The sequence below is a fragment of the Sarcophilus harrisii genome, chromosome 2 (genome assembly GCF_902635505.1).
Source record: "Sarcophilus harrisii chromosome 2, mSarHar1.11, whole genome shotgun sequence".
Lineage (NCBI taxonomy): Eukaryota > Metazoa > Chordata > Mammalia > Dasyuromorphia > Dasyuridae > Sarcophilus > Sarcophilus harrisii.
In genome coordinates, this window is record NC_045427.1 from 649,572,134 (window position 1) to 649,598,922 (window position 26,789).

General features: G+C 36.4%; 1 protein-coding gene across 2 annotated transcripts in view; it reads right to left on the reverse strand.

Moving 5' to 3' along the window:
- PRKG1 (protein kinase cGMP-dependent 1) overlaps window positions 1-26,789 on the reverse strand; it is a 1,288,902-nt gene that overhangs the window by 334,812 nt on the left and 927,301 nt on the right. For both annotated transcript variants that reach the window (XM_031949481.1, XM_031949480.1), the window contains exon 5: window positions 1,376-1,439. In XM_031949481.1, the coding sequence (XP_031805341.1) occupies window positions 1,376-1,439 (64 nt within the window). The remainder of the gene's footprint in view (window positions 1-1,375; window positions 1,440-26,789) is intronic.

Below are 26,789 nucleotides of genomic sequence, written 5' to 3' on the forward strand. Positions count from 1 at the left end.
CCTTTGGAAGAGATAATGAAACGGCTTCAAATTTATGGAAAAAAATAGAATTGTTGTGTGAATAACTGCCCTTCTGAAGGTGTAGGAGAAAAAGCATCACCCTGGATTCCTATTCCAGATCTGTCTACCTTGTATTTCCTCTGTGATATTAGGCTAGTAACTTCATTTTTCCCCCTAAATCTGTTTCCTTATCTGTTATGTTAGAGTGTTGGTGTAAGTGATATCTATGGGTCTTCTACCTCTGACTTTAATGTGAAAAGTAAAGATCATATTCCTGTAAGCTCCAAATTCATGATCTGATGCACCGAGGACAGCAAATAGATGGTCTTACCTTGGAATCATGGTCTAAGTGAGGAGGATTTGTCACTAGGGCAGCCTGGCAAATATGAGCCTCTCAAATAATCTTCATTATGTTTTTCTGCTCTTGAATGTTCTTATTGCTTTAACTGATAAGACTTTCTATGACATCAACTTTGACTCATCAATCTGACCTAGAATTAATTTCTTGGTTGAAGCATTTATTTCACCTCTAGACTCAGGTCTCTATGTCCAAACCAAGTCTAGTGCCCTGCCCTTGACTTAGACCTATGAAGGCTGTCCTTGGTCCTCATAAATTTTGATCTACTGGATTGGATATTCTACTGCAATGGTACTTAGCTCAGCTATTTCCAAGTCTTTCATCTACCTAGGATAGTGATACAAATCAGCCTGTTTAGTAATACGCAGAATGAAATATTGTGTTACGATGTTATTCTTCTTCTCAATCTATTATCAAACTCATGCTTAAAAACAACAAAGTGAAAGTCTCCCTTCTTTCTAATGTAGTGTATTCTGCATAGGAATTCGACAATGGTCAGGATTTCCCCCTTTTCTCCAAGATTAAGCCTCAAACAGTTTCTCTGTAATGCTTATTCTCTTCTTGCCAGTTTTTTTCTCCCTTTTGCCAAGAGGAACAAGTGGAATCTCACTTATTTTATGGAAGGTGAAATGACAATAACTATATAAAATTATTTTTCTATAGGTAGGCAGCCATCCTTAGGTGAACTGTTTTCCTTTTGGTCTCACATTTTGCAATCTGCTGTTCTATCAGTCACCATATGAAGGATCAAGGCAATCTCTCTCAAACAATGAAACTTGTTAGTAACTTAACATTTTCTGAAAGGCGAGTTCCCCGCTGTCCATTTTTAATTAAGCTGATGGAAACACCCTAACCAAACATAAACATTAGATGGTTCATAGTAGGGCTAACACTAAAACTTTCCAAGCAAAACCAAAGGTCCAATTCCAGGCAGACTTCCATCCCTCCACAATCTGGCAAGAATAAAGCCTGTAGATTGAACTGTAGTCAAGAAAGCCCAAGGGTTCAGAAGCTTACCTCTTCCAGAACATCAGCCAACTTGCTTAGAATCTCTTCAGGGAGGCTCTGGAATGTGGGAACACTGGAAGACAAAAAGAAAGGTCATAGTCAATAGCCAAACTCCTTTCTGGTTTTGGGGGAAAAAACACAATCCATTTGAAAGAAAGAAAGAAAAACAAACTCTTTTTGCATCCATGTCCTTGAAATCCACAGGAGGCAGACTCTCAGTTTTCTCTTCTGTACAAGGAAAATAATAATTTTTTATCTGCCTCCATAACACCTCTCTCCTATGCCCTCTTCTATTTTCTGCTATTGCTGTCCCGCTGCTGCAGGGTCTATCACCTCATACCTGGATTAGAGCAATAGCCTCTTTGCTGGTCTGCCAGCCACATGCCCCATCCTACTCTGTCCACCTTCCCCTAAGCTAGCAAAATCCTCCTTTAAAACAAAACAAAACAAAACAAAAAACAATTATCTGTAAAGACAATTTTTTACATTCATTTTTTTAAAATTTGAATTTCAAATTTTCTTTTTTTCTTCCTCGTATTCCCCCATTCTCTAAGATGGCAAGGAATTTGATATAGATTATGCTTGTGCAATCATGCAAAACAGAAAGAAGATATAGACCAAAAAAGGGAAAAAAAGTGAAATATATTATGCAGTGAGACTTCACAAATAAGTCTTTCTAAAGTGCAGATCTAACCATGGTACCCTTGTCCTCCATTTTATAAATATTGGTGATTCTCTAAATTCTCAAATATATAAAATCTTTCCTTTGTCATTGAAAGTCTTTCATAATGAGCTTCTCCCTGTCTTGTAATGTTCAGGCTAGCTTTTTGAAAGACCTCAGGACCAGCCTTGATCTTAATGCAGGAGAGCCATCAGGATGGTCAAAGATAGACTGGAAATGAGACATTCTTTCTCAGTCTTATATACCCTATCACAATTACATTATTACAGCATACTATGTATGTGTGAACTAGAGAACCATGACATCACTAAATACTAAGTATATATGGGAACTAGAGAACTAGAAGACCTGAATTTAAATCCAACCTCAAACACTTAACACTTCCTAGCTGTCATTGGATTCTCTATTTTGATTTCTTCCTCTAATTCTGCTATTTCTGGTAGTTTTATAATTTCTTGAATATTATAACCAGTCCTCTTTCGTTTGCAACATCCCACCCTATCTTCATGTGCAATGACTTATACTGGTGGGGGAATGAGGCAGGGAATAACTGTTTCTTGGTGCTGCCTGCCCCGCCCTGGTCTAGATGCTCCATGTTTCAGGTCTCAATTACTGTTTAGCCACACTCAAAGGACTCAAAAATTTTAAGCCCTATGAGAATGTATTGATACTGACCCTTCTGGATAGTCGCCACTCAGAGAACCTACAAGGTCCTATGTGATCACAATGGATACAAAACCCACTTTCTCATCTCCATTCAAAAAGCCCAAAGACATCACAGCATTTACTTCTGTTGGTAACTTCCTCCAATATGGAAACTCTGCTCTGAGAATTTGTAGGCTTCTGACATTTGCTTCAGTCTAAAACTAGATGAAGCAGCTCATTGCATTTTCTCTTTGGCATTCTTGATCATTGCTCTTACTGCCCCTTTCAGACATATTCGCTAGAAATCTCTGCTTTAGTACGACCTTTCACATTGCCAACCTAACAGTGACTCTCACTCCTACTCTATTGCAATAATCTCTTAATGGTTCTTTCTGCCCTTAGATTTTATGGCCCTGATCCTGTCCTGCAATACCCCTGAGAGATTAATCTTTCCACAGCCCCATTTGGAATGAGTCTCTCCCCTGACCCAAATCCTTTAATGGAGAACCATTGAAAAAATGATATATGCACTCTCTATTTTACAAGGTTATTGTGTGTGTGTTTTTAAAGTACTTCTTATAACTTCAGAATGCTTGAAAAGGGAAAGGCATTTTTATTACCAAATAAAATCCAACTTTCTTAGACTTGCATCCAAAACTTTCTGAGCACCTCACCCACATCCCAGGCATAATGGATGAGGCAAAACACCATTCTCCTGCTGTCTTTGGATAGAGAAGGGCGGAGGAAGAATAGTCAAGGATGTCTTTGTACAATTGCCAACTATGTGACCCTGAGCTAGTCACCTAATTTTGCCTCAGTTTCCTCACTGTCAAATGAACTGAAGAAGAAAATGGCAAACTATTCATTCCATTATCCCAAAACCTCCCAAATGAGATCAAAGAGAATCAGACATAATTGGAAAACGACTGAAAAACAGCAAGCAGAATCTTCCATCAGACTGTTATCAATATACATTGAAACAAAGAATTTGGAGATCAAGAGACTCCCCTGTCCAGCCAACAGCATACTTTTTTTTAAGCAGCCAATTGTCTAGCAGTATCTTACCAAGAAAGATAACCTTCCTCAAGAACCAGAAAACTAGCAAGTACATAGACCTACAGGGGAAATTTCTAGCTCAGTAACCAGGTACCTTTATCAAAATAGCTTCTATAATTTGAAAATACTATGCCTATGAATAATTCTAATATCTAAAGATATAGATACATACATATATACATATAATGTATCTGAAAATATGGTAGAATGAAATTTATAAGGAGTATTCATTCTTAAATATCCCTTTCCAAATGGACTCGCTGAACTACCATGAAATCAAAGAAAAAGGAGGGAAAGAAAGGAGAAATAAAAAAAAATGGAGAAATAAAAGACAAAAAAGGAATAAAGGTAAGAATAAAGAGGAGGAAAATGTGGAGTCAGTTTTTAAAATCCTAAGTCTATTATTTTTCCCCCAAGTGAAATTAGGCAATTCACTTCATTGTTATAAATCTTAACTTCCCAAATGCAAAATGAGCAGGCCAGACTAGGTGGTCCCTAAGGCTCCTTCCAACCTTAATCCTGTATTCCCATGGTCTTAAATGGATACAAATTGTGCAAAAGAGTCTCTGAAGAGTGAATAATAGCTACAAAGTGCCAGGAGAGATCCCCAGAGAGAGCAATCAATTGGTAGACAGCTCAATAAAATGTCTGTTTATTTAGTTCCCAAAAAGAATGCTATAGGAATAAATCAGAAGTAGCAACCAAAGAAAATGACAACTTGCAGGTTTCCCTGGAAAAATGAAGGAAATGATATCATCAAGATCAGGGTAGTCTTGACCCTTTCTGATGACCCAGCCAATATTCAATCATCAAATGCTAGCTGTTATGTAGGAAGGACCTCTGCTGCCATCCCACTCAACACAACATCAAGCCCTCTTGGAAATTCTTTGCACAGTAAAATTGATAGACTTGGCATGTGGTCATCTCAGCTTTGTTTGAATAGCTTTCCTGACAAGACAGGGACCCTGCTACTTTCTGATGCAGCTCGTTTTCTTTCAGATAGCTCTAATAATCATTAGAATTAATCTTCTGATATCTTTCATGCCTTCTAACCAAAAGGCAGCAAAGACACCTCTTTGTTTCTCAGTTACCTAATCTTTATTTGGAGAGATTCTGAGAGAATTTTATTCCATGGGTTTTTAGTAGGAAGGAACCTGAAAGATTATCTAGCCTAATCTCTTCATTATATGTTTTTATATTTTGCCCAAGATCCCAGAGATAGCAATAATGAATTTGAGATTGAATGGGACTGATTGGATGAAGCTTTCTCAGCTTCACTGAGACTAAGTCACATGATCCCTAGTCCCAGAAGAGGAAGATGAGATCTTGGGCCACAGATTTCCCAAAGTCACATGATCTCTATTTTCAGTCTTGAACACTGGGTTGCAGGGAGTCACATGGTCTTTAAAAGCCAGACCCTCAAAAAGTGCCATGACCCACAGGAAGCAGACAACATTGGTCAAAGATGATTACCTTCTTTTAGCCTATCCAATGAAAAGGCTGGGGTCTTTTGCTTTCTAAATCTTGGACAAGGTAGAAGCTGACCAGGTTCCAAGGGCACATGGTGGGAGTTGAGATGGCTCCTAGCTATGTGTCTAGGTCTTTCCCTACAGGGATTAAATAAATGCTTTCCCTTTGTACCTGAAGATGTCTCTGATTAGTTAATTTGGGAAAGGGGTCTAGCACCCATCCCACACAAGACCAAATCCTTTATGATACTCTGAGCTATTAAAGTCCAGTACTTATGGTGTGGCTGGTTTTGCCCATGACTTTTCTTTTTCTTTTCTTTTAAGATACATTGATTTTTATACCTTATGCCTGAGGTATTTAACAATTATTTTTTTCCATTTGCTTAGTTTCTGAATATATGCCTGAGATACTTGGAATTAGGGGGTTAGGGCTAGCCATTTGAGATGTGGAAAAGGGTTGGGAGACCATCTTCAGGCACTGAGGAAAGAGAAGGGAAATACTATCTCCAAGTCACTTTTGATTTTGCAAACCAGGGCCATGTCTTATGAGGATTACATATGCAGAACTTTCAAAATCTCCTTTGTACTGGCTGTTTCAAAAGTAGAATCAAAGTAATTTCTGTCTCTTTAGTTCAATGGGTCCATGGATGTATATCTCATGGTTCCATTGCTTGAATCATCCCTGAAACTCATGTTCACACTCCATGACTTGCTCGGTGTTTAGTCCTTCAACAGTCTCCTGTCCAAAGCAATGAAGTGAGACTCAATCAGGCCTTAGAGCAACAATTAAATTATCTTTAATTTCAGAAGGTCAGAGGGGAGCTAATCAAATCAATGTTTAATGACTCTAAGGGAGATAGTCATGCTGAGATATGAAAAGTCTTTGTCTGGGTCCTTGTCTTCCTCCCTCCCTTCTTGGAGGGGAGGCTTCTCACTTGGCTTACTCAGTGAACCCTCTACAAGCTCATCTCTTCCATCTCTTCTGGGACTATTCTGGCCACAGAAAGGAGAAATTTAAAAGCCACCACTTTTTGAGCTAGGAGAAACCTGAAAGATTATCTCATCTAGGTCTCTAACTCCATTTCCAGTGTTCAGCAATAAATCTGGTAATGCACCAAATATCTGGATTGGACTAGATTCCTTCTGGAAGGAATCATGGACTTGTCTCCTGCCTTTTCTTATGGTAATAAAACCCCAGCTCTTCTACCTTTTACTTGCACCTTTCAATTTCAGATCAACTTTCTGCTCACATATTTTTATCCACAGAACAATGGCCTTGATATGGTCTTTTGTGCGGAGGCTCCTAACTTTCCCATGATGCATTACGTTTGCTAGGATTTACAATATCTCTTCCCAAATTGTCAGCATGGTGTCATGCCAAATCACAAGATTGGATCAAAGGATCCTAAGGAGAATTTTAGCTCTGTTCTTCATTAGCTATGAGATGTTTGGACATGTAGCCTAGCTTCCCCGGGTCTCACTTTGCTTACCTGTAAAAATAAGGGGACTGGCTTTGATAACCTCTGAGTTTTCTTCCAAGATGATACTATCTTCTTTTTTTTCATTTTTTATCAAAGCTTTTTATTTTCAAAACATATGGATGGATAATTTTTCAACATTGACCCTCGCATAGCTTTGTGTTCCAAATTTTCCCCTTCTTCATTTCTTTTTCATTGAGCTCATTGAGAACTACCACCAAACATAAATATTAAAATACCCAGGAAGAATAAGGAAGAATTTATATGTGAAATTGTTGGTTTTTCCTTGGCTTCCACATCACAATTTTTCATCACATTTAGCTTAGAGTGTCCTAAAGTCTCTGATCATTTTCCCACAGATTCCTGTCTAGCCATTCCTCCTCTATATTGTACTTATATAGATAGACTTGCCTAAGCATAAAATCTCATATTTGTTCCCATTATGTTAAATGTCTTTTTTTAAATATTTAATCCAATATTTTACCAACCAAGATTATTTTTGGTTCCAACTATAGAGCATTACGGTTGATGAACATTTGATGAACATGCCCTCCTTACTTTCAACCAAGTCATTAACAAAATTCTCAGAAGGTACAAGGCCATGGTCAGATTGTAAAGGCAATGAGATCTAAGGGTTTTCACTGTAGTGTGGTATTTAGTACTAGAAAAGACTCCTAAGACTCTGTAGTCCAATTCTATTTTTCAACAGAGAAAGAAATTGAGCCTTTGTATGAGAATGACTCCAAAGTCTTAGAGATCTAGGAAGATGAAAAAATGGTGGTAACATTTAAAGACAGAGAATAGTTGGGAAAAGAAGCCAGAGCAGAGAAGTTGAGTTCAGTTTTAGATCTTTCATTTGAAGTAAAGTCCCATTTCTCAATGGGAGAAAATCACAGACTAGAAGTCAGGAGAAATCTGACTTGTAGGTATTATTTGCAAAGAGATAAAAGGAAACTAGTTAACTAGATTTAGAGATGAAAGGGATCTCAGAGAAGACTGAGGTCAACCTCCCCACCTTACAGGTAAGAACCTGAAGCCGCAAAATATTAAGTGATTCTGCCAAGATCACATAGGTAATAAATTGGAAAAAAAAAAAAAGTGAAAGTCATGTCCTTGGATTTCAGGAACTTTCATTTACATTAGGAATCTTGATCTATATCTGGCTCTGGAGGGAAAACTGAGGCAGGTGACTCTGCACAGCCCTCCCTCACTCAAATCCAATTTATTTGTATGTCATGTCATCATCAACCTGATTCCATGGACCTCTTAAAAAAAAAAAAAAAAAAAAAAGGACAAACAACAACATCACCTCAGATGTGAGCTCTGATGATTAATAAATGCTATTTGTTCATTCATTAATCCACTTACTCCATTATCTACTGCTTATCCACTTCAAGTAAGTTCTTTTTTGAGAAATCTATTTTCTAAAATCTTTGGCAAGTTGGCCAGCTTTGGTTTCTAATTTAGGATATCCCCTATATGCAAGTAAAACATTTTGCAGAGCCTTTTGATTAAAAAAAATCTTTCTATCTTCCTTTCTCTGTTTCACTTTGGTAAATTAGTTAGGAATCATGCTTGAATTTCCCAAATATAAAATTGAGTAGTTCATTTGGATTAAGATATTTTGTCACAATCATTATTACACATTATACACTTGGGAAGGGACAGAGATTAAAGCATCATCACCCCCTTGATATCTTAGTGGGAAACTGTTGATCAGTTTAACCAGACATCACCTGCTAATTCACTGGCTGTCCCAAAGTGGGAATTTTTGTGCAATTAGCTAAGAAAATAAGGATAAAATTGATATGCATGCACCGAGGAATAAATTTCATTCTTGAAGCTGACTGATTATTAATATACATGAAATAGAAGTAGCATTTTATAATGAATTCATTGTTGGTTGAAAAAACACAGGTCGCTTTTGATCATTTCTTATTAGTAGGTAAATAATGAATGCATTTTTATTTTTTTCCCATTTCATAGCTCATAATGTTCCACAACAGATGCTTTTCTTTCTCTCTACTGTTATTACACATTCAGGCTTTTTAAAAGAAATTATTATAATTACAAATTTGGAAGAGACAGGAGACAAGATTCTCTTACATGTCTATTCAGAAGGATGTGAGTTTCCCTCTTTTATAAATTTTCAGCATCTAAAAATCTCATTCACTGTAATGAGTCATATTGACTCTTGTATATGAGCTGTCACTGAAATTCAGGATCAGAATGATACAACTGTAAAATCATCAACAAAATGTAAAAGCTGAGAGTTTCCAGCTGCATCTCAGAGCTCAGCTCTAGCAATCCTCTCATTTTATAGTTAGAAAAATTAATGATCTAAGAGAAGAATCTGTTCCCCACTGGAAGGCAAACTCCTTGAGAATAGGGATTGTTTCATTCTTTGTATTTATATATCCAGAACCTTTCAGAAAGCAGGTGCCACAAAAAAAATGCTTGCTAACTGTCTATGGTATCCTACATTTAAAAAGAGAAAAACAGAGACTTTAAGAGATTTCCGATGACTACCTAGCCAGTTAGTATTTGAAATGAGATTGAACCTGATTTTTTTTAATTTGATGGTACTTTTATTTTTTTTAAACACTTGCAAAGATAGTTTTCAACATTCACCTTTGCAAAATCTTGTGTTCCAAAGTTTTTCCTCTCCCTTCTCCCTCCTAAGACATCAAGCAAACTGATATAGATTAAACATGTGTAATTTTTCTGAACATATTTCCATATTTGTCATGTTGCACAAAAAAATCAGGTCAAAATAGAGGAAAAAAAACACAAAAAAAGAAAAATAAATCAATAAATAAATAACAAAAAAAAAAACCCCACAAAAATACTATGCTTTGATCAACATTCAGTCTCCATTTTTCTCTCTTTCGATGCTGATGGCACTTTCCATCATAATTGAATCATCTCATTGTGAAAAAAGAGCCAAGTCCATCACAGTTGATCATCACATAATCTTGTGGTTGCTGTGTACATGCTCACTTGGTTCTGCTCACTTCATTTAGCATCAGTTGATGTAAAGTCTTTCCAGGATTGTCTGAAATCAACCAGCTCATCATTTCTAATAGAACAATAATATTCTATCACATTCATATACTATATGAATTCCAACTCACGGGCATCCATTTAATTTCCTTGCCACTACAAACATTTTTTGCACATGTGAGTCCTTTCCCTGCTTTATGCTTTGACCCAAGAGACTACTGGGTCAAAGGGTATTCACAGTTTTATAGGCATCTGGGCATAGTCCAAATCGTTCTCCAGAATGGTTGGAACATTTCACAATTCCACCAGCAATGCATTGGTTTTCCAGTTTTCCCACATCCTTTCCAATATTAATCATTATCTTTTCCTGACATCTTAGCCAATTTGAGAGGTGTGAAGTAAACTTGAGTCATTTTAATCCCATGTCCAACATTATAACCATTATGACACGCTGCCTCTAGAGTCCAAGGTCATCCATATAGTAAAGAGTGGAATCCAGGTTTTATTTTCATGTAATTTATCTTTCATTTTCAGATAAAGTCAGATTCCACTGCTCATGTTGCATTATGCTTCTTTCTTATGTAATGAACCATTCATTCTCAATGTAGCAAGCCAATGAAATTCAAGTACTGGATCAAAGGATTATAAGATCCACAAATTTAAATGTTTTTAGATGCCATCATGTATACTATCCTCGTTAAATAAGAATGGAAATTGAAATACAGAGAATAGTTAAAGACTGCAGTGGATAGAACTCTAGATCAGGAGTCAGGAAAATCCAAATTCAAATCCAATTTCATATTCTTCATAATTGTGTCACTTAACCTTAGATTGCTTGACTTTTCTCATATGTAAAATGGATTAAAATAGCATTCAAATTTGAGGGTTATTGTGAGCATCAAATAAGACAGAATTGTATAATGCTTCACAAACCTTAAAACATATTGAAATTCTAATGATGATGATGATATTACTTGTTCATAAATTACATAGGTAACAGAATAGAGATGGGAAAGGAATCCCAATATAAATGTTGGGTTCTCTCCTTGGGCATTATTTAGGCTTAAATATCCATTTGTATTTTATATTTTACTAAATTTGGGTTATCATTCTGTCTAATGTATATCTTCAAAAATGTAACATATCAGATCTACTTTTGAATTTGATATAATAGTGAGATATTGTGAGTAGCATATTGAATCTGGACTTAGGAAGACCTCAATTTAGATTCCATCTCTACTATTCTTTGATATGCGATCAAGAGCAAGCCACTTAATCTTTCTGAGCTTCAGATTTCTCATATGTAATATGAGGATAATATCACCTATTTTGAAGAGTTGCTACAAGATTCAAAGGGGGGAATAAATGTAAAACACTGCTAACTTAACAATAGAATGCAAATTTCAGCTACTCTTAAGTGGGCAAAAGTTATAATGATGGAAAAAATAGGAAGTTTATAGAGCAGAACAGGACTTTTACAACTTTTATTGAAGAACTGTGGCTTTAACTGGAAATGTCAGGTCAAGGTCTATCTTTGTACCTAAATTCATTATTCTGTCCTTCCCAAGTCAGTCAGTCCTTCTACTCATTTCAGCATTTTGGGGTGAGTATGGGTTGCCACTTTTTTTACCATATTCACCGAGGACATTTGTATTTGTCAGCTAAGGAAAAGAAAATTAAAAGAGAAAAGAAAGATACCATCAGTCTAGTACCACTATCCTGGGAATATCATATTATCTTGAATTACCAGATCTTGACATACCCTCCATCCTTTAATAGAAATGAGGCCCCAAATCATATTACCTAGAAATCCTTAGGAATTTTCATTTCCAAGAAGAGTAAAAAAAATCTGTAATTTGCTTAGGCAGATGTGAGGTTTTGGTCTATGTAGATAAAGCTTATTTATTAGCATCTGACAGAGTGGATTAGTAACTCAGAATTTGTTTGAGAAAATCTGAGACTAGTAATGACATAGTAGCAGGTGGCTAATGTGTGCAAATCTGGTGTCCTGTCTTCTTTTTTCCTTCCTATCTCCCTTTTTTCTTTCTTTCCATTGACTTGAACTCTTATTTTTTAGGGGAGGCATATAAATTATCCCATGGTTTTAGACTTTAGCTCTGAATTTAACATAGGATTTAGCAATATATATATATATATATATATATATATATGTATATATATATATATACATACACATACATACATACACACACACACATACACACACACATATATGTATATCCCTGTTGATAAATCCATGAATATGTTTGAGTACATTGCAATGGGGGCCATGAACTTCCTTTCTACTAAACTATTATCCCCTGTCAAGAGAAGAAGATGAGACCATGACCCTGATCTGAGATAGTAAGGACATTGAGCCTTCTTTGTTGGCAGTAACTGGTAGCTTCCCATTTTCTTCAATGAATAACATGTTCTTTAAAAAGACAAAACAAACAGGCCTGAACAAATATGTACACCTATAGTTCTGGGTCACAATGGGTGCGGTTTTATGTGAGGAGTCTCAGCCGCTCATCATCTTTCCCTAGACCCATTCTTCATTTTAGAGTCATTGACTTTTTACAATGGGGAAAGATGTTGGGGTTGGGTAGGTTACCCTCTCAATTTGACTACTGAGGAACTGAGGCACAGAGTAGAGAAAGAATGGGCTCAAGATCACACAATTTAGTGAAAAGAGGAAGAGTGGGCTCAAGATCACACATTTTAGTGGAAAGTTAAAAACATATGGGGAAAAACTTTTCTGTGGACCCCCAGAATCATTGAGCTGCTTAATAAAAGCAGTTGAGCTGCTAGATGGAAGCCCCCAAAATTGATTCTCATCTAAGTTTTATTAAGAATGGGATAGTGACCTATCTAATCACCATTGGAGTATCACATGCAATTTTGGGGATCATTTGTTATGAAAGATAGAGACAAACTGGACGGTGTTCAGAAGTGGGTGTTCAAAAATAAGGGCATTAGAATGCATATCATATTAATGTCACTCAAGAAACTGTAGATTTTAGCCTGGAGAAGATTCAGAGGAGGTATGCCTTCAAGCATCGGAAAGGCTGTCATGGGCAAAGGTAGATAGGGGACAGATGAAATTGCTTAGGAAAAGCTGAGGAAGAAGACCAATTTGGCTGGGCTATGGTGTATGAAAGGGAGTCATGTGTAAAATGTTTAGAAATATATCTTGCAGTCATTTTGTGAATGGCTTTAAATTCTGAATCCAAAGGCTTATGTTTGACCCTTGAGATAATAGGGAGCCACAAAGGTCCTGTCCAGCACTTAGTCTGTGAAATAAACTTAGCATCAAAGAATTTTACAGTGGAAAAGAATCTCAGAGACTTCAGTCATTGAAAGTTATTACTGGTAACCTTCCTCCCCGACAACAATTGACATAGCCACAGAATCCTGGGACATCACTTCGCTTCGATGATATTAAGGCTGAACACAATTTCAAAACCATTTAAAGAAGGGAAATTTCTCTTTGGCAGAAGTCTAAGTTAAGAGAAAGAGGAAAATACAAAAACATAATTACATTTCACTCTTCTGATTGAAAATTTCCAAAGAATATGATTAAAAAAACATTTAAAGATGGGTTATGTTTACAAACTGGCATATTTATCAAACATTGGCTCACCATCCTAATGTATTTTCTGCCTTCCTAAAAATAAAGAAACTTATAGACTGGGGAACTGAAGACATGCTAGTGAAACCCAAGTCTGCTTCATATAATCAGCTGTCTTGTGATTAGATGCCCCCTTTTGTTTGCAGATGCCTGATTTTTATTAAGCATCTCAACTGTTTTGTTTTTGTCAATGAAATGAAGTCATTGAATATGTTTCTTTTTTCTTTTCATGTTGCTCTCTTAGTGACAAAGACTCATTAAAAAAGGCATCCACTTGCATAAAATCTCATTTTTAATTCACTGAGCAGGGAATTTAATTCGCATGGTATTGGGAGGAAGAAAATATTATGTGACAGGTATGAACTCTTCTACATGTATATTTGTGTTCTGTTGGTCCACTGAGAAGTAATAACATGACATGCCAAAAATGTTGAGGGCTGATCACATCCAGGCAAAAGGAGAGTGTCTCAGGGATTCGGGATAAATTCATGGGCCATCTATCAATCACTTAATTACCAAGCATTCATTAAATGTGTACTACATTCCAGGCACTGTTCTGAGCAATGGGAATTAAAGGCAAAAGCAAAATAATCCATGCCCTGTCCTTAAGCTTCTGCATGCAAGTGAATGTAGTCACATGACAACTATGCAGAATATAAATAATTACTTCACATAAAATAAGGATGTTCATTTGGACATAGAGGGAAACCAATGAGAAGCAAAGGTAGTAATTATTCTTTAATAATAGAGACATCATGGGCACTCATTAAGGTCGATAAAGTGCCAAATATGGAGGCAGAACAACTCATCTTCCTGAGTTCAAATATGGCACCAGATACTTACTAGCTGTGTGATTTTGGGCAAGTCATTTAACCTTGTTTCCTGTAGTTGCTCATTTATAAAATAACCTTAAAAAGAAATGACAAACACTCCAGTATCTTTGCCAAGAAAACCCCAAATGTAGTTATAAAGAGTTGGACATGACTGAACAACATCAACAATAATAATAGAATAACTAGGTAGATCTGAATGGGACTTAGTACACACTAAGCATAAACATTCATTGCAAGAGAACCATAATGTGTGCCAATGCATGGTTATAGATTAGGAGAAAAGAGAGTTCTAGGAAGTGGAGAAAGAATGGACATCTCTGTTAGATTTGACCATGCAGATTAAGGAGTAGCATATGGGTAAATTAAGCCAGCATACACCTGGAGAAGCAAGGACTAATAGGGATACAGCAAGAGTAGGACTGAAGGTCAGTTTGGAAATAAAGTCTCAGAACAATAAGTGATCAACTATGGTCTTGAGTGAGACTCAGAACCAGTGCAAGTGTATATGTAAGGTACTGAGACTATCCACATCTTCTCTAATTGTTAAAGAGCTTACATTTGAATTGTCTTAGGAAGATTTTGAAGATCATCAGGCAAGAAAGGTATCAGACACCAAGATCTTTTCTCAAACTGAACTGCCAAGCATTCAAATTCTAGTGCAAACTCCAATGGGTTGACCATGTTCAAATGCCAAATGTCCATTTGGCTAAAATACTATTATAAGGAGAAAGTACAAAAAGCAAGTACTTACTCAAGAACTGACAATATAAGGACACTCTCAAGGTCTCTCTGAAGAATTTTGGAATCAGTTGAGACACATGGAAGACACTGGCACAGGAAGATCCAGGATAACATGTATGCACCAAAGAAAGCACTGAGCTCTCTGAGCTAAGAATTGTGGTAATTCAAAGAAAATGTAAGATGTACAAGTTTTGAGATATCTCCACTTCAAATGTTCATATGGACTATTTGAGCCTAACCTGTGATAGAACCTTCCAAATTTGTTTTGGGCTGACCATCCATATCTGGACACACTGATATTGTATTTCTTTACTTTACTAGGTATTTACTTTATCCTGAAATAGCATTGTAATTTTGGTCTTTTTCGGGCATGAAGGACAATAACCGTTAGTTAAAAAGGGACATGACTCCAAAAAATGTTCAAAGGGAATCAGGCAGACATTGTTTTCTGACCTTTTTTGAATATTCATTTCTGTTTTCATTAAATGTTCTTCTTTTCCTGAAACTATTAGCATTGTATATAGATTTTTCATATACTTGTATTTCAAAAAGATAAGTTCTAGACAAGCAAATACAAATTTAAACTGTCCTACCCCCATCTGTCATAAGAACACATTTTTCCCCCTTAAAACAATATCACCAGGGAAGCTAAAAGTAATCTTAAGGCATGACTTCTGATAATATACAGAAACATTATCTTCCCCAGCTCACAAACTTGTTAATCAGATATCTGAAGAAAGCAGGCTTTCAGGGAGTCTTCTGGGACTGAAAGAACTAAAGAGCTAAAAAATAAGCTAGAATAGCTATATTTAATTATATTAATGAACTACTCAAATGTGAAGGCAGGTGAGAGGTGTTCACTAAGCTATCTCAGGAATAAGGATGATCTAAATGGCAAGAGACCCAAAAGACTGGAATTCATGGGCAAGATGAAACCATATTTCAAAGTCTTATAACATAAAGCTTAACATAGAAAGGAAACAACTAGGTTTTTATGAGGGATGATTTGTGGGGCAAAAGCTTTCTACCCTCTCACCATTTTCCTAACTGGCCCTCTCATGGTCCTACACATTTCATCATTTGAGATTTCTACGTTTGAATTAAGACCTTCTGAGTCTAGAACATTTCTATAACTCAGCAAAGGATGATATTAACATTTAAGGCCCAATGAGCTTATTCATTAGTTGCCATTATGGGACAATAATAACAGTATATATTTATAAAGCACTTTCTGTTTTATAGTATGACGCTGCATTACTATTTTGCTATCTGAATCCTACAATAGCTGTATGAGGTAGGAGCTACAGGTATCATCATCCCCATTTAAAGGATTAGAAAACTCACATTCAGTGACTGGTATATGATCACTAATTTAATATCAGAGGCAGGATTTCAAGGAAAAGAAGTGTGTTCCAATGGAAAGAGTCTTAGATTTGAAGCAACGGTCCTGTCTTTAAGTTTTGGCTCTATAACTTATTGACTATAAGACTTTGGGCAAGTTATTTAACTTTTCTAAGGTGCAGTTTACTGATTTGTAAAAACAGCAACAATAATAACATGAAACCAAGTTGGAATAAATGGTCTCTGAGGTCCCATTTCATTTGAAGTCAGTGATCCTCAGATCTGAACTTCCAGGCTTCAACACAATACTATAGTCTAATGGCTCCAACACAATACTGTAGACATTAGACTGCACTGAATTCTAGGGAAAATCGACATTGATGGAAAGAGACATAATTATGATAGTTTTGATGAAGATATGGGAGTGAATATAGACTGCCCAAAAGAGAAACTGCCTCAATATTGTTTCAGATGCCCTGTGTTCTCAACTCATGCTTATTATACTTTATGACTTCTATGTCTTTGCCCTTATTGTTTTTAGGTTCCAGCAAAGGGGCTGCATGTCATTGACCTTGAAGAAGGTTAACCAATGATTTAAAAAAAAATCCTCCTCCCAACCAGATCATCTAAAGAGAAGCAATGAAGTTGTATATGGTGAACTTAAAGTCCAACCTAATTTTGAATACCTACTCATTGTGTAACCATTGCAAATGGCTTATCTCCTTTAAACTTTGGGCTCCTTCCCTGTAATATGGAAAATATAATAGTATACCTTCCAGAATTATTGTCAGAGACAAATAATGTATATAAATAGTTTTAAACCTTGAGGTGCTTTGCAAATGAAAACTTTTATTATTAATGATAATCATGATGCTAATTATTATTATCCTGTGAAATGGACAAATATTGTAGAGATTTTTCGACACAAATACAGCAAGTCACTCATGGTAAGACACTAATAAGTAAATGAAGGCTGATTGGAGGACACTTTTTTGATGAATTTATTAAAACATTAGTAAAACAGTCTGTATCCTAGTGATGTCAAAAAGAAACTACTGAATTTTCTAGCCAGTAAATCAAAATTTGTGTTGGGAGGCAGAGCTTTTTAAGATGACCAGGGAATGAATGGTGGGAGTTTAATGATGTATATGGGGCGGTCTTCAGAGCAGTTAAAAGTTTTTTTTTTTTCCTGGGCTTCCCAATAAGGGACAGGTAAGGTGAACTTCCAGATGCATTGTGGGAAAGGGGCCATGAAATTGATTCAAGGCTGAAGGGACCTTGGGAAAGTAAGAAATCAACACGGTTTTGGCGATTAGACTGTCTGGCCTAGATGCACAGTGGACTCACAAATTGTTATCATCTAGAAAGTAAGACTTCTAAGAGTGAAAGACGAGCAATACCAGGATATAGTTTCTGTTTCCTTAAAGGTTGGTAATATTGACATTGATAGCTATGGCAAGTTCTGGGCAGCTCTGAATGGAACCCATTATCTTTTGACATCCTCATTTGGAAAGTGGATGCATCACACCTAACATTCTATAGTCCCAAGGCTAAATAAGACTCCCCTCCTTTTTTCATGAGACAGGCAGACTCTTCTGGAGTCCAGATTAGGGAAATGCTATCTCCAATCTCAAACCGTTCATGATGATTCTCAGATGTTCAGTTTCCTTCTCTGGAAACTGGGGACTTGAACTAGACCGATAATTTCCAAAGTCCCCTCAGTTTCTAAAACCTGATGAGGTTCACTGATTCATTTATAGATTTGGAGCTGACGAGAACTTCTGAGGTTGATTATTTTATACTGTTCATTGGACAGTGATGGATTAGGAGACTCAGGCCAGAAGATTTTAGTGACTTTCATGTATAGATCATGTAATCTCGGGGAGTTTGAAACAATTTATTTAAACATGAAATTGCAGAGACTTCAGAGAGGTGACTACCAATGTACTGTCACAACAGGAGCTTCCTCATCCAGGAATAATATAACAGGAAATTTATAATAGGAAATAATTGGAAATTATAACAATAACAGGAAAATTACAAATGAAATGCTAATCAATCCATTAGCATAATTATTATTAATAATCATCATTCATAGTATTACTAATGATAATTGTTGCTATTATTATTAATATTTTCATTCTTATCATCAGGAACTACATTAGACATTAGAAATACAGAGAGCAAATGAGGAATGTCCTTAAGAAGTATAGACACAGCAAAGAAAACACCAACTGAATCTCAGGCTTTTTATGGAACCAGAGGAGGCCACATTCATGTTGGATTCATGTTAGGATAGACTTGCAGTAAAATGTCTTCTAATCCATCTCTCTTTGAACATATCACATTTTTGTTGTCTTTTATTCTCAAAGAGAATTAAAATGACATCACTATGGTAGAGTTGATTACAATGTGTCCGACTGTGGCTGATCAGACCAATAAGAGTTCGGAATACTCTGTCACAGGTCTGACACAAATGGTCCCCATAAACATTTGGAGTAGCTTCTCTAATTTTTTGTGTCTTGTGTTTTATCTGAGCTAATTTAATTCTGCTTTGCTCATAGAGCACAGCATCTTCTCTGATAAGGACATGCTATGATGGGCAATACTGTGCCTGGGTTTCCCATATCATGTAATTGATTCTAAAGTGCTTAAGAGAGACGTCGAGAGTGTCTTTACATTGCTTTATCTGTCCACTTCATGAGTGCTTACCCTGTGTGAGTTCTCTATAAAATATTTTTTTGGGGGCAAGCATACATTTGAAATTGGAACAATGGGGCCAGCCCAATGGAATTAGCTTCTCTGCAGTAGAGTTGGAATGCTCAGCAGTTTAGTTCAAGAAAAGACCTCAGTGTTTGGTATTTTATTCTGTTGAGTGATTTTCAAGTCTAGGAAGGCAGTAAATGAAGAGAGGAAGAAAGTGGGGAAAAAAGATCATTATGGGCTTGTACAAATACTCAAAGGATCTATGACTTCATCTCCTTAGGAGGAGCTTTTGATGTAGGAAGTTCATTGAGAAAAAGCAGTTGAAAATCTGTCAACATTTTAGTAAATAAGTCCTAAAGGTCTCCTGAGGCATGTAGAAGTAAATCGACTTGCCTACAGACACAATTAGTAAGGATCAGAGCAGGATTTGAACCCAATTCTATCTGATTCCAGGTCTATTACTCTGTAATAATCCAAGCTGCTTCTACATTTGATACTTATGTGGGGCATTAAAATTACCAAGCCCATCCCACACATTAAAATTTTTGCAATCATTTTATATTTATATTAAACTCATTGTACAAGTTTGGAAACTAATATACAAATGGGGAAAGTGATTTGCCCAGTCAAAGAGCAAGGAAGATCAGAGATCCAAGATCCCACACGGCTTCTGTGAAGATATGGGCACAGGCTTAGAGGATCCTTCAGTAATTAGAAGAAACTTTTGCAGTCATCTGACCCAACTTTTCTTGTTAAAGAAATTGATGGGGAGGGCAACTAGATGGTTTAATTCATAGAACACCAGTCCTGAAGTCAGGAAAATCTGAGTTCAAATCTGATCTGAAGACACTTACTAGCTCTGTGACCCTTAGTAAATCAAATAACCCTTGGAAAGAAAAGAAAAGAAAAGAAAAGAAAAGAAAAGAAAAGAAAAGAAAAGAAAAGAAAAGAAAAGAAAAGAAAAGAAAAGAAAAAGGAAAAGAAAGAAAAGAAAAGAAAAGAAAAAGAGAGAGAAATAGAGAGAGAGAGAGAGAGAGAGAGAGAGAAAGAGAGAGAGGAAGAGAGAAAGAAAGAGAGAGAGAGAGAGAGAGAGAGAGAGAGAGAGAGAGAGAGAGAGAGAGAGAGAGAGAGGGGGAGGGAGGGAGGGGGGGGAGGAGAGGAAGGAGGGAGGAAGAAGAGGAAGAAAAAGGAGAGGAAGGGGGGAGGGAAGAAAGAAAGAAGGAAGAGAATTTGAGGCTGAGTTAGCTTCACTGCATTAAGTCTCATAGGACAACAGAGACAGGATTTAAACCTGAGTCCCAATCTATTCTTGGCATTGTCCTTCATTCACTACCTCTGGGTTATAATAGTCATCTCTTCATCTAGTTTTCTCTCTATCCTGAAGCCATTCCTCTGAGATCTTCTTAGGGAGGGTTATAAGTGTACTGGACTATTCAGGATATTGGTATTGCTCCATGTTACATGTTTAAGTACCAGTTTTGCCATTCATTTCCCTCTCCCCATCCCAAGTTAATCATCAATCAGCAAAGAAGGCATTAAATAAATTCTCTAAAAATCAAGAATGATTATTCTTTTTGGAGAAGCAGCACCCATACTGTGCTCTCAAACCTTTATCAAGGGCTATTATTAGGGCATTGCCCTGGACACTAGCATCCCAATCATGCTGACAGCACTTGTATTCCTTTAGTAAATAGAACTTAGCTTATCATTGTAAGAATAATTAATTAAAACAAGAAACTCCCAGGCCATTCTCCATCACCCCTGAACTGATGGCCATAATTTACTTATAACCAGTCTCTTTCCATGGATACCTTCCTATCAGTGCCTTTGTTGTCTCTGCCCAGAGGAGGTTCTTCTCCTCCTACCCACAGAACGGAGTGCATAATGTCTCCACCAAAATTTGTCTTTAAAAGTTGGTTTCTGGATACCTTTTATATTTGCCTTTATTTTCCTTTAGCATAGTGAAAAGGGAGAAATGGAGGTACCAAGATTCTCCAGTATAACCACAGATTCTTCTATGGTTACTTGAACTTTTAATCGTCCCAGGCTGACTGGCAACAGATAAATAATCAGGCCAGTCAACAAGGGCATGCTGACCAATTGAAGTCTTTGCTGGGTGGAAGCTCATTAAAATCTGACTGACAGCTCAGCCAACTATTGATGCTAGTGAAATGAGAAAGAAACTTCCTCATCTGTGCAATGATATTTTAGCTTCCTATGCCCACTGACTATTTCTGAGGTCTTATGAGAACAAAATCCCTGCTTATGACCTCATTTCTGTGGCAGTTCTCTATGCTGGTGCTTGCAAATAATTATATCTGTCATTCACCAAGATATTTTCAAGATTTGCACATTTGTAACATCAAATATAGACTTTTTGAAAAGTTGTATGTTTCTGCTGAACAACTGAACAACTATCAGCATTTATTAAACACTATAGCTGAGGCTACAGAGACAAGGATGATATAATCCTTACAGTGAGCTTACATTCTAATGAGGAATAAAAAGTATACATAAATAGGCACATGAGGATAAATGCAGAATAGTTACAAGGCAACAGAAGGGAAAACTGTAGCAACACAGAGCACCAAGAAGGGTATTCTGTAGAGGGTACCCTTTGAGATTAGTTTTGAAGGAAGTCAGGGACTCAAAGAGGCAGTAGTGAAGAGAATGAGCATCTCAGGTCTGAAGGAGCTGATCTGATAATAAAGGAACAAGAGTTATACATTCTACTTGTGGAACTCTTCACCTTGATTCTAATTGCCTTCCAATTATCTCTTTTAGCTGCCTAAGACTCAGCTGATTTTGGAGAAGATGGATTTTTGACTTTTCCCTCCTCTTTTTTATTTCTATAAGTACTGAACCCTGGGATATACCCTATCACTTTAAGGCTCAGATTTGGTGCTAAAATCAATAGGATGCATTTCCTTATACACACCCCCTCCAACTGATAGCTTGTATAGTCCCAATTACTTTGTTATATAGTTATCTCTGCATATATTATTCTCCTGAGCTCTACACCTCCTTTACTCTTACTAGAATGTGAACTGAGAGCAAAAGTTGCTTCTTTTTGACTTTTTATCCCAAATGCTTCATGTAGTATCACATATATCAGTATATTAATATGTGAGTATAGAGTCATATGGTATAAAGATATATAAGTACAAGTCTTTAAGTAGTAAGTATGTTACAATGAATAGAATCTTTATTGGACTAATGAAGAAATGAGGACTCAGTGGAGCTGTTCAAGGTACCCCAATAGGTTGGAAGAAAACAAATGAGCTAAAAACACCCTAAAACCTTAAAGTATAAGGTCAAGAGAAGGAAACAAATAGCATTTTAGAAGTTTCCCATCCATAAAATTGAGGGGATGTTGCCAGGTAATCTTTTAAGGTCAGAGAATCATGGCATCTTTGAGCTGAAAGATAAATTAGATCTTAGCTAGCACATACCCCTCTCATTTGACAGACAAGGAGACTGTCTCTTTTAGCTCCACAAAGTCTATTCTAGAATTGGAGTGTCCAGATTTATGGATGAATTGTTCCTCAACACTTATGTGAAAATGGTTGTTTTGCTCAGAGGTTAACTTGCAATGAACTGGCCTCAGAACTAAATGGGAAGAAACAATGGGTTTGGAGGCATTCAGGAAATATCAAAGAACAAAGCCTAAATTTCTCCTTAAGACACAAACATCTTTCAATATAACTTTTTTCCCAATGATATGACATAGTCAGTCCACATAGAATATCACAGTTTATGAAGGCTCAAAATTCTACATGACCAAAATGCCAATGAAAGGATTTCAATGGGCACAAACAGACAAAAATAGATGGCAAATTGTGGTTTAAATTTAAGAACTAATAAAAGGATAATGTCCTTGAAATGTGTGGCTAGAAAAGGAAGCAGGCATGTTAAAAAAAAATAATTGTGAGGGATAAGAGATGAACAAGCAAGTGCTACAAGGAACGGTAAGAGATCAAAAGAAATGATATCAGAACATTGGACAGATCCTCTGTTACAGACTTTGGGAAAATCATAATAATTCCACCACTTAGCTGCTCATGTGATAATCATGAAGTACATGTCTGCCCATGTCAATCCTCTTACTAAATATCAATCCTTCTTTTGATGCATCTTACCTGCATGACCTTAGGTAAGCCACATAATATTTTGGACTCTCAGGTCCCTCATATGCAAAATGAATCTCAACTTTAGAACCGTGATCCCTAAATTTACTTTGTGGAAGAGAGATGTAAAAGCAATGTCCAGAAATATAAATGGTCTCTGAGTATTTTATTCACATTTTCCTAGTCATTTTTATTATAAAGTTTTATTATTCCTCTTTGGGGATGGGAAGACCAATGTCACCAGCACAAAATCAAGTTATCCTGAAGCTTCCACAGCTAGTACAATAGAAAGAGTCCTATGCCTAGAATCAGGAACATATGAGTTCAAATTCTTTTTGAGACACTTACTAGCTGTGTGGTCATAAATGAGTCACTTAATCTTTGCCTCGTTTTCCTCAATTGTAAAATGGGACTAAAAATAACACCTACATTGTAGGTTAGTTGTAAAAATTAAATGAGATATTTGTAAAGTTCTTAGCACAATATTGGGCATATAATAAGCACTATATAAAAGCATATTCTCTGTCTCCACCACCTTCCTCATTCATGTCATTTTCACATAAATGGGAAATATAGATATTTACAAATATCTATATCTATGTGTATATGTATGTATATATATATATTTATATATATATATGTATACACACACATATATATATATAGATGTGTATGTGTGTGTATGTGTGTGTGTGTGTGTGTGTGTGTGTACTCTCTGTTTATACCAATGAAGTTTGCAACCTTGCTAGGCTTAAGTAGATAGTTTTCATGAGCTGACATGAATGAAAATGTCCATTATTTGGTGACTGGGTCAGTTGTGAATATCTCCCAGTTTAGTCAATAGATAGCATACAAAATGCCATTGTTTCTCATCAAAGTCAAAGCCTCCCCAGCCTAAAATAAAAAATTTAAAATTAGAAGGGACCTCGGAGGCCATTAAGTGCAATTCCCTCATTTACAAGGATAAAAACTGTTGCTTATAGAGGTAAGTGACTTGTTCAATGTCATATAAATAGCAAAATCAAGAGAAAGAATTTGAAACACAGTGTTGTGGCTCTAGAGTCAATGTTCTTTTTACCAGAAGAAGCAAAGAGGTAAGAAGACTATCTGCAAAGAACAGTTAAGGTCAACTTAGCACTAGTAACTGTTGGTAGTGGGAAAGACCTCTTGAAGAACATGGTACTCAAGCTGAGTTTTAAAGGATGTTGGGGATTCTAAGAGGTAGAGATGAGGAAGAAAAGCACTTAAAGCTTGGGGTCAGACTACAGTGCCACAGTTTGTAAAAAACTATGTTAGCCAGTCCAGATGACAAACATGAGGGACAGAAGTGAAAGATATTATAAGGGATCAGTTGTGAAGAGCTTTAAATGACAAGTAAAGAGGCCATGGCCCAAAAATCTGACTTATCTCTAGTCCTCAGGAAACAAAGCTTAAAAAAGTCATTTTAACAGACTTGGCATTCATCAGTTATAGTCATTGAAGGGTCATTAGAGTTGGAGACACCTGCCAGAGAGTTACCAGGCTTAGGACATCCCTCAATGGGGTCTTCTTTCCCATAGAAAATGAAAATACCAAACAGCAGAAACCTGTGGAGAAACCGGAATAATTTCTCCTCTCTCTTACCCCAAATCTTATGTCAAGTGAATTGAGAAGTAAAAATTGTATTGTTAAAATCCTTTCACACTGTGTAAGTGATAAGAAGAAATTGCAACTCATTTCCTTCCCTACTGTTGCAAATCACCCTATTCACAAAAGTCCTATAGGAATGTGCTGAACCTTTTTACTGCCCAGAAAACTTTTGGATAAACACTTAGTAAATGTTTATTTGGGGGAACAATGTAAACAAAATAGTGGAGCAAAACCTGCATAAAATAGAATGGTCAGAGAAGGGGTTTTACTGGTTGGTTTCTTCATTTTGATAATTAAACAACATCTCAAATCCCTAAATGCTTTTTTTTTCTCTCATTGCAAAATTCTCATGCAAAAATGCTCCAAAACATCATATTATATTTTCTAGCATAAGTAAGGAGAATAATATAGATAGATAGGTAATGAAGTGAGAGAGAGAGAGAGAGAGAGAGAGAGAGAGAGAGAGAGAGAGAGAGAGAAACAGACAATTTCTCTCTCTGTCTGTCTACCCAACCATCATCTGTCAATATCCACTCTTCCTTCCTTCCTATCTTTGTGACTTGTTCAAGCTAGTATGATTAGTGGTAGTATTTGAACCTAAAACACAAATGTTCATCTGCATGCTTGGCTTTTCATCTTCTGATGGGCTTGACCTGAGCTTGTGAACGTGTTTTTGAACTATTTTGACAATTACATTTCAATGTAATCACTTTCCTCTATAATTTTTAGTATTTGTTTTCTGTCTTTTAACACATGATCCTAAAAAGGGGTTCACAGTCTTCACCAAATTGTTGAAGGAGCCCTGGCCCACAAAAATGAGAAGAACCCCAGCTCTTTTTCTAAAAAGAACAGAATGAATATAAATGAGCTTTCTTTTGTTAATTGTGGATCTTATCTGTATGGTCTCAAAAACCACAATATGATGTAACTATATAACTATGGATGAAAAACATATAGAGATCGAGAGAAAAAACATCTTGACTTCAGGGCATTTTCTGTGTATTTAAAAAAAAATCGACTCATATTATTTACTTAATATTGGATTTCCCCCTGAAAAGCCAAATATAGTTTGGAAAGAGAAACCTCTTTCATCAAGGTTTCTAGTTCATTAGGTTTTGTTCCATTGAGGTATGACTTTTATACAACTCTTCAGATTAAAGAGATAAAGGAAGGAAGATCACAAAATAATCAAAATTTTATCTTGAGGTAGAATAAAAGCACAAGTGATTTTCTATTGCCCTCTCTCCCTTCCTTCCTCTTTTCTTTTTTCTTAACTCCTCTCTCTCTGTTTCTCTCTCTGTCTCTCTCTGTGTTTCTCTGTCTCCGTTTATTTCTGTGTATGTGTGTGCATGTGTGTCTGTCTGTCTCTCTCCTCTCTCTCTCAATTTCTCTCTCAACTGACAGAAAAGAATAACTATTGTCTCAAAGTAGTTTATAAAGTGACTTACAGTGCCTTGGCCCAGATCATACCTCTAGCAAGAGAGCATCTCTGCTTCCCAGTGTTAGGTTCTTCCTTCTCTACATCATAGGTGTCTGATCCTTACTGATGACTGAGAGTCCCATTTAGTTCAATTATAAGGAAAGCTCTCTAACTTTTAGGCTCTTACCTAATTTCCAAGCTATGCATTTGAAGCCACATGTCTTGACTTTTAGTTGAATTAAATGCTAAATTCTCCAACCATCAGATACTTAAAGTGTTCTTTGATTTAGATTTAGATTTGATTTAGATTTGAATGTGCTCTTCAATTTAAAAAAAAAAATAAGGGATTTTTTCTGTGTGGAAGCTCTTTACAAGATTGCATAATTTCATTACTCTTTTGAGAGATAGATATCCAACATGCCTATTTATCTATAACAATTCAGCCCAGCAAGCTGAGTGAGTCCAAGATTACTGGGGAATCAACTCTTATTCACTACAAAAAAAAAAAAAAAAGCCATCTAGGAATCATTTCTTTGCTGGTACTTTGATCTTCACTCCTTCCAAGTCTTTTCTTGACCTTGGACTTCTGCCTGGATATTTAGAACTTTGGGCTCTCATTCTCAGTTCATCTGAGCCCAGCTTTGTATTCTAGACACCAATGA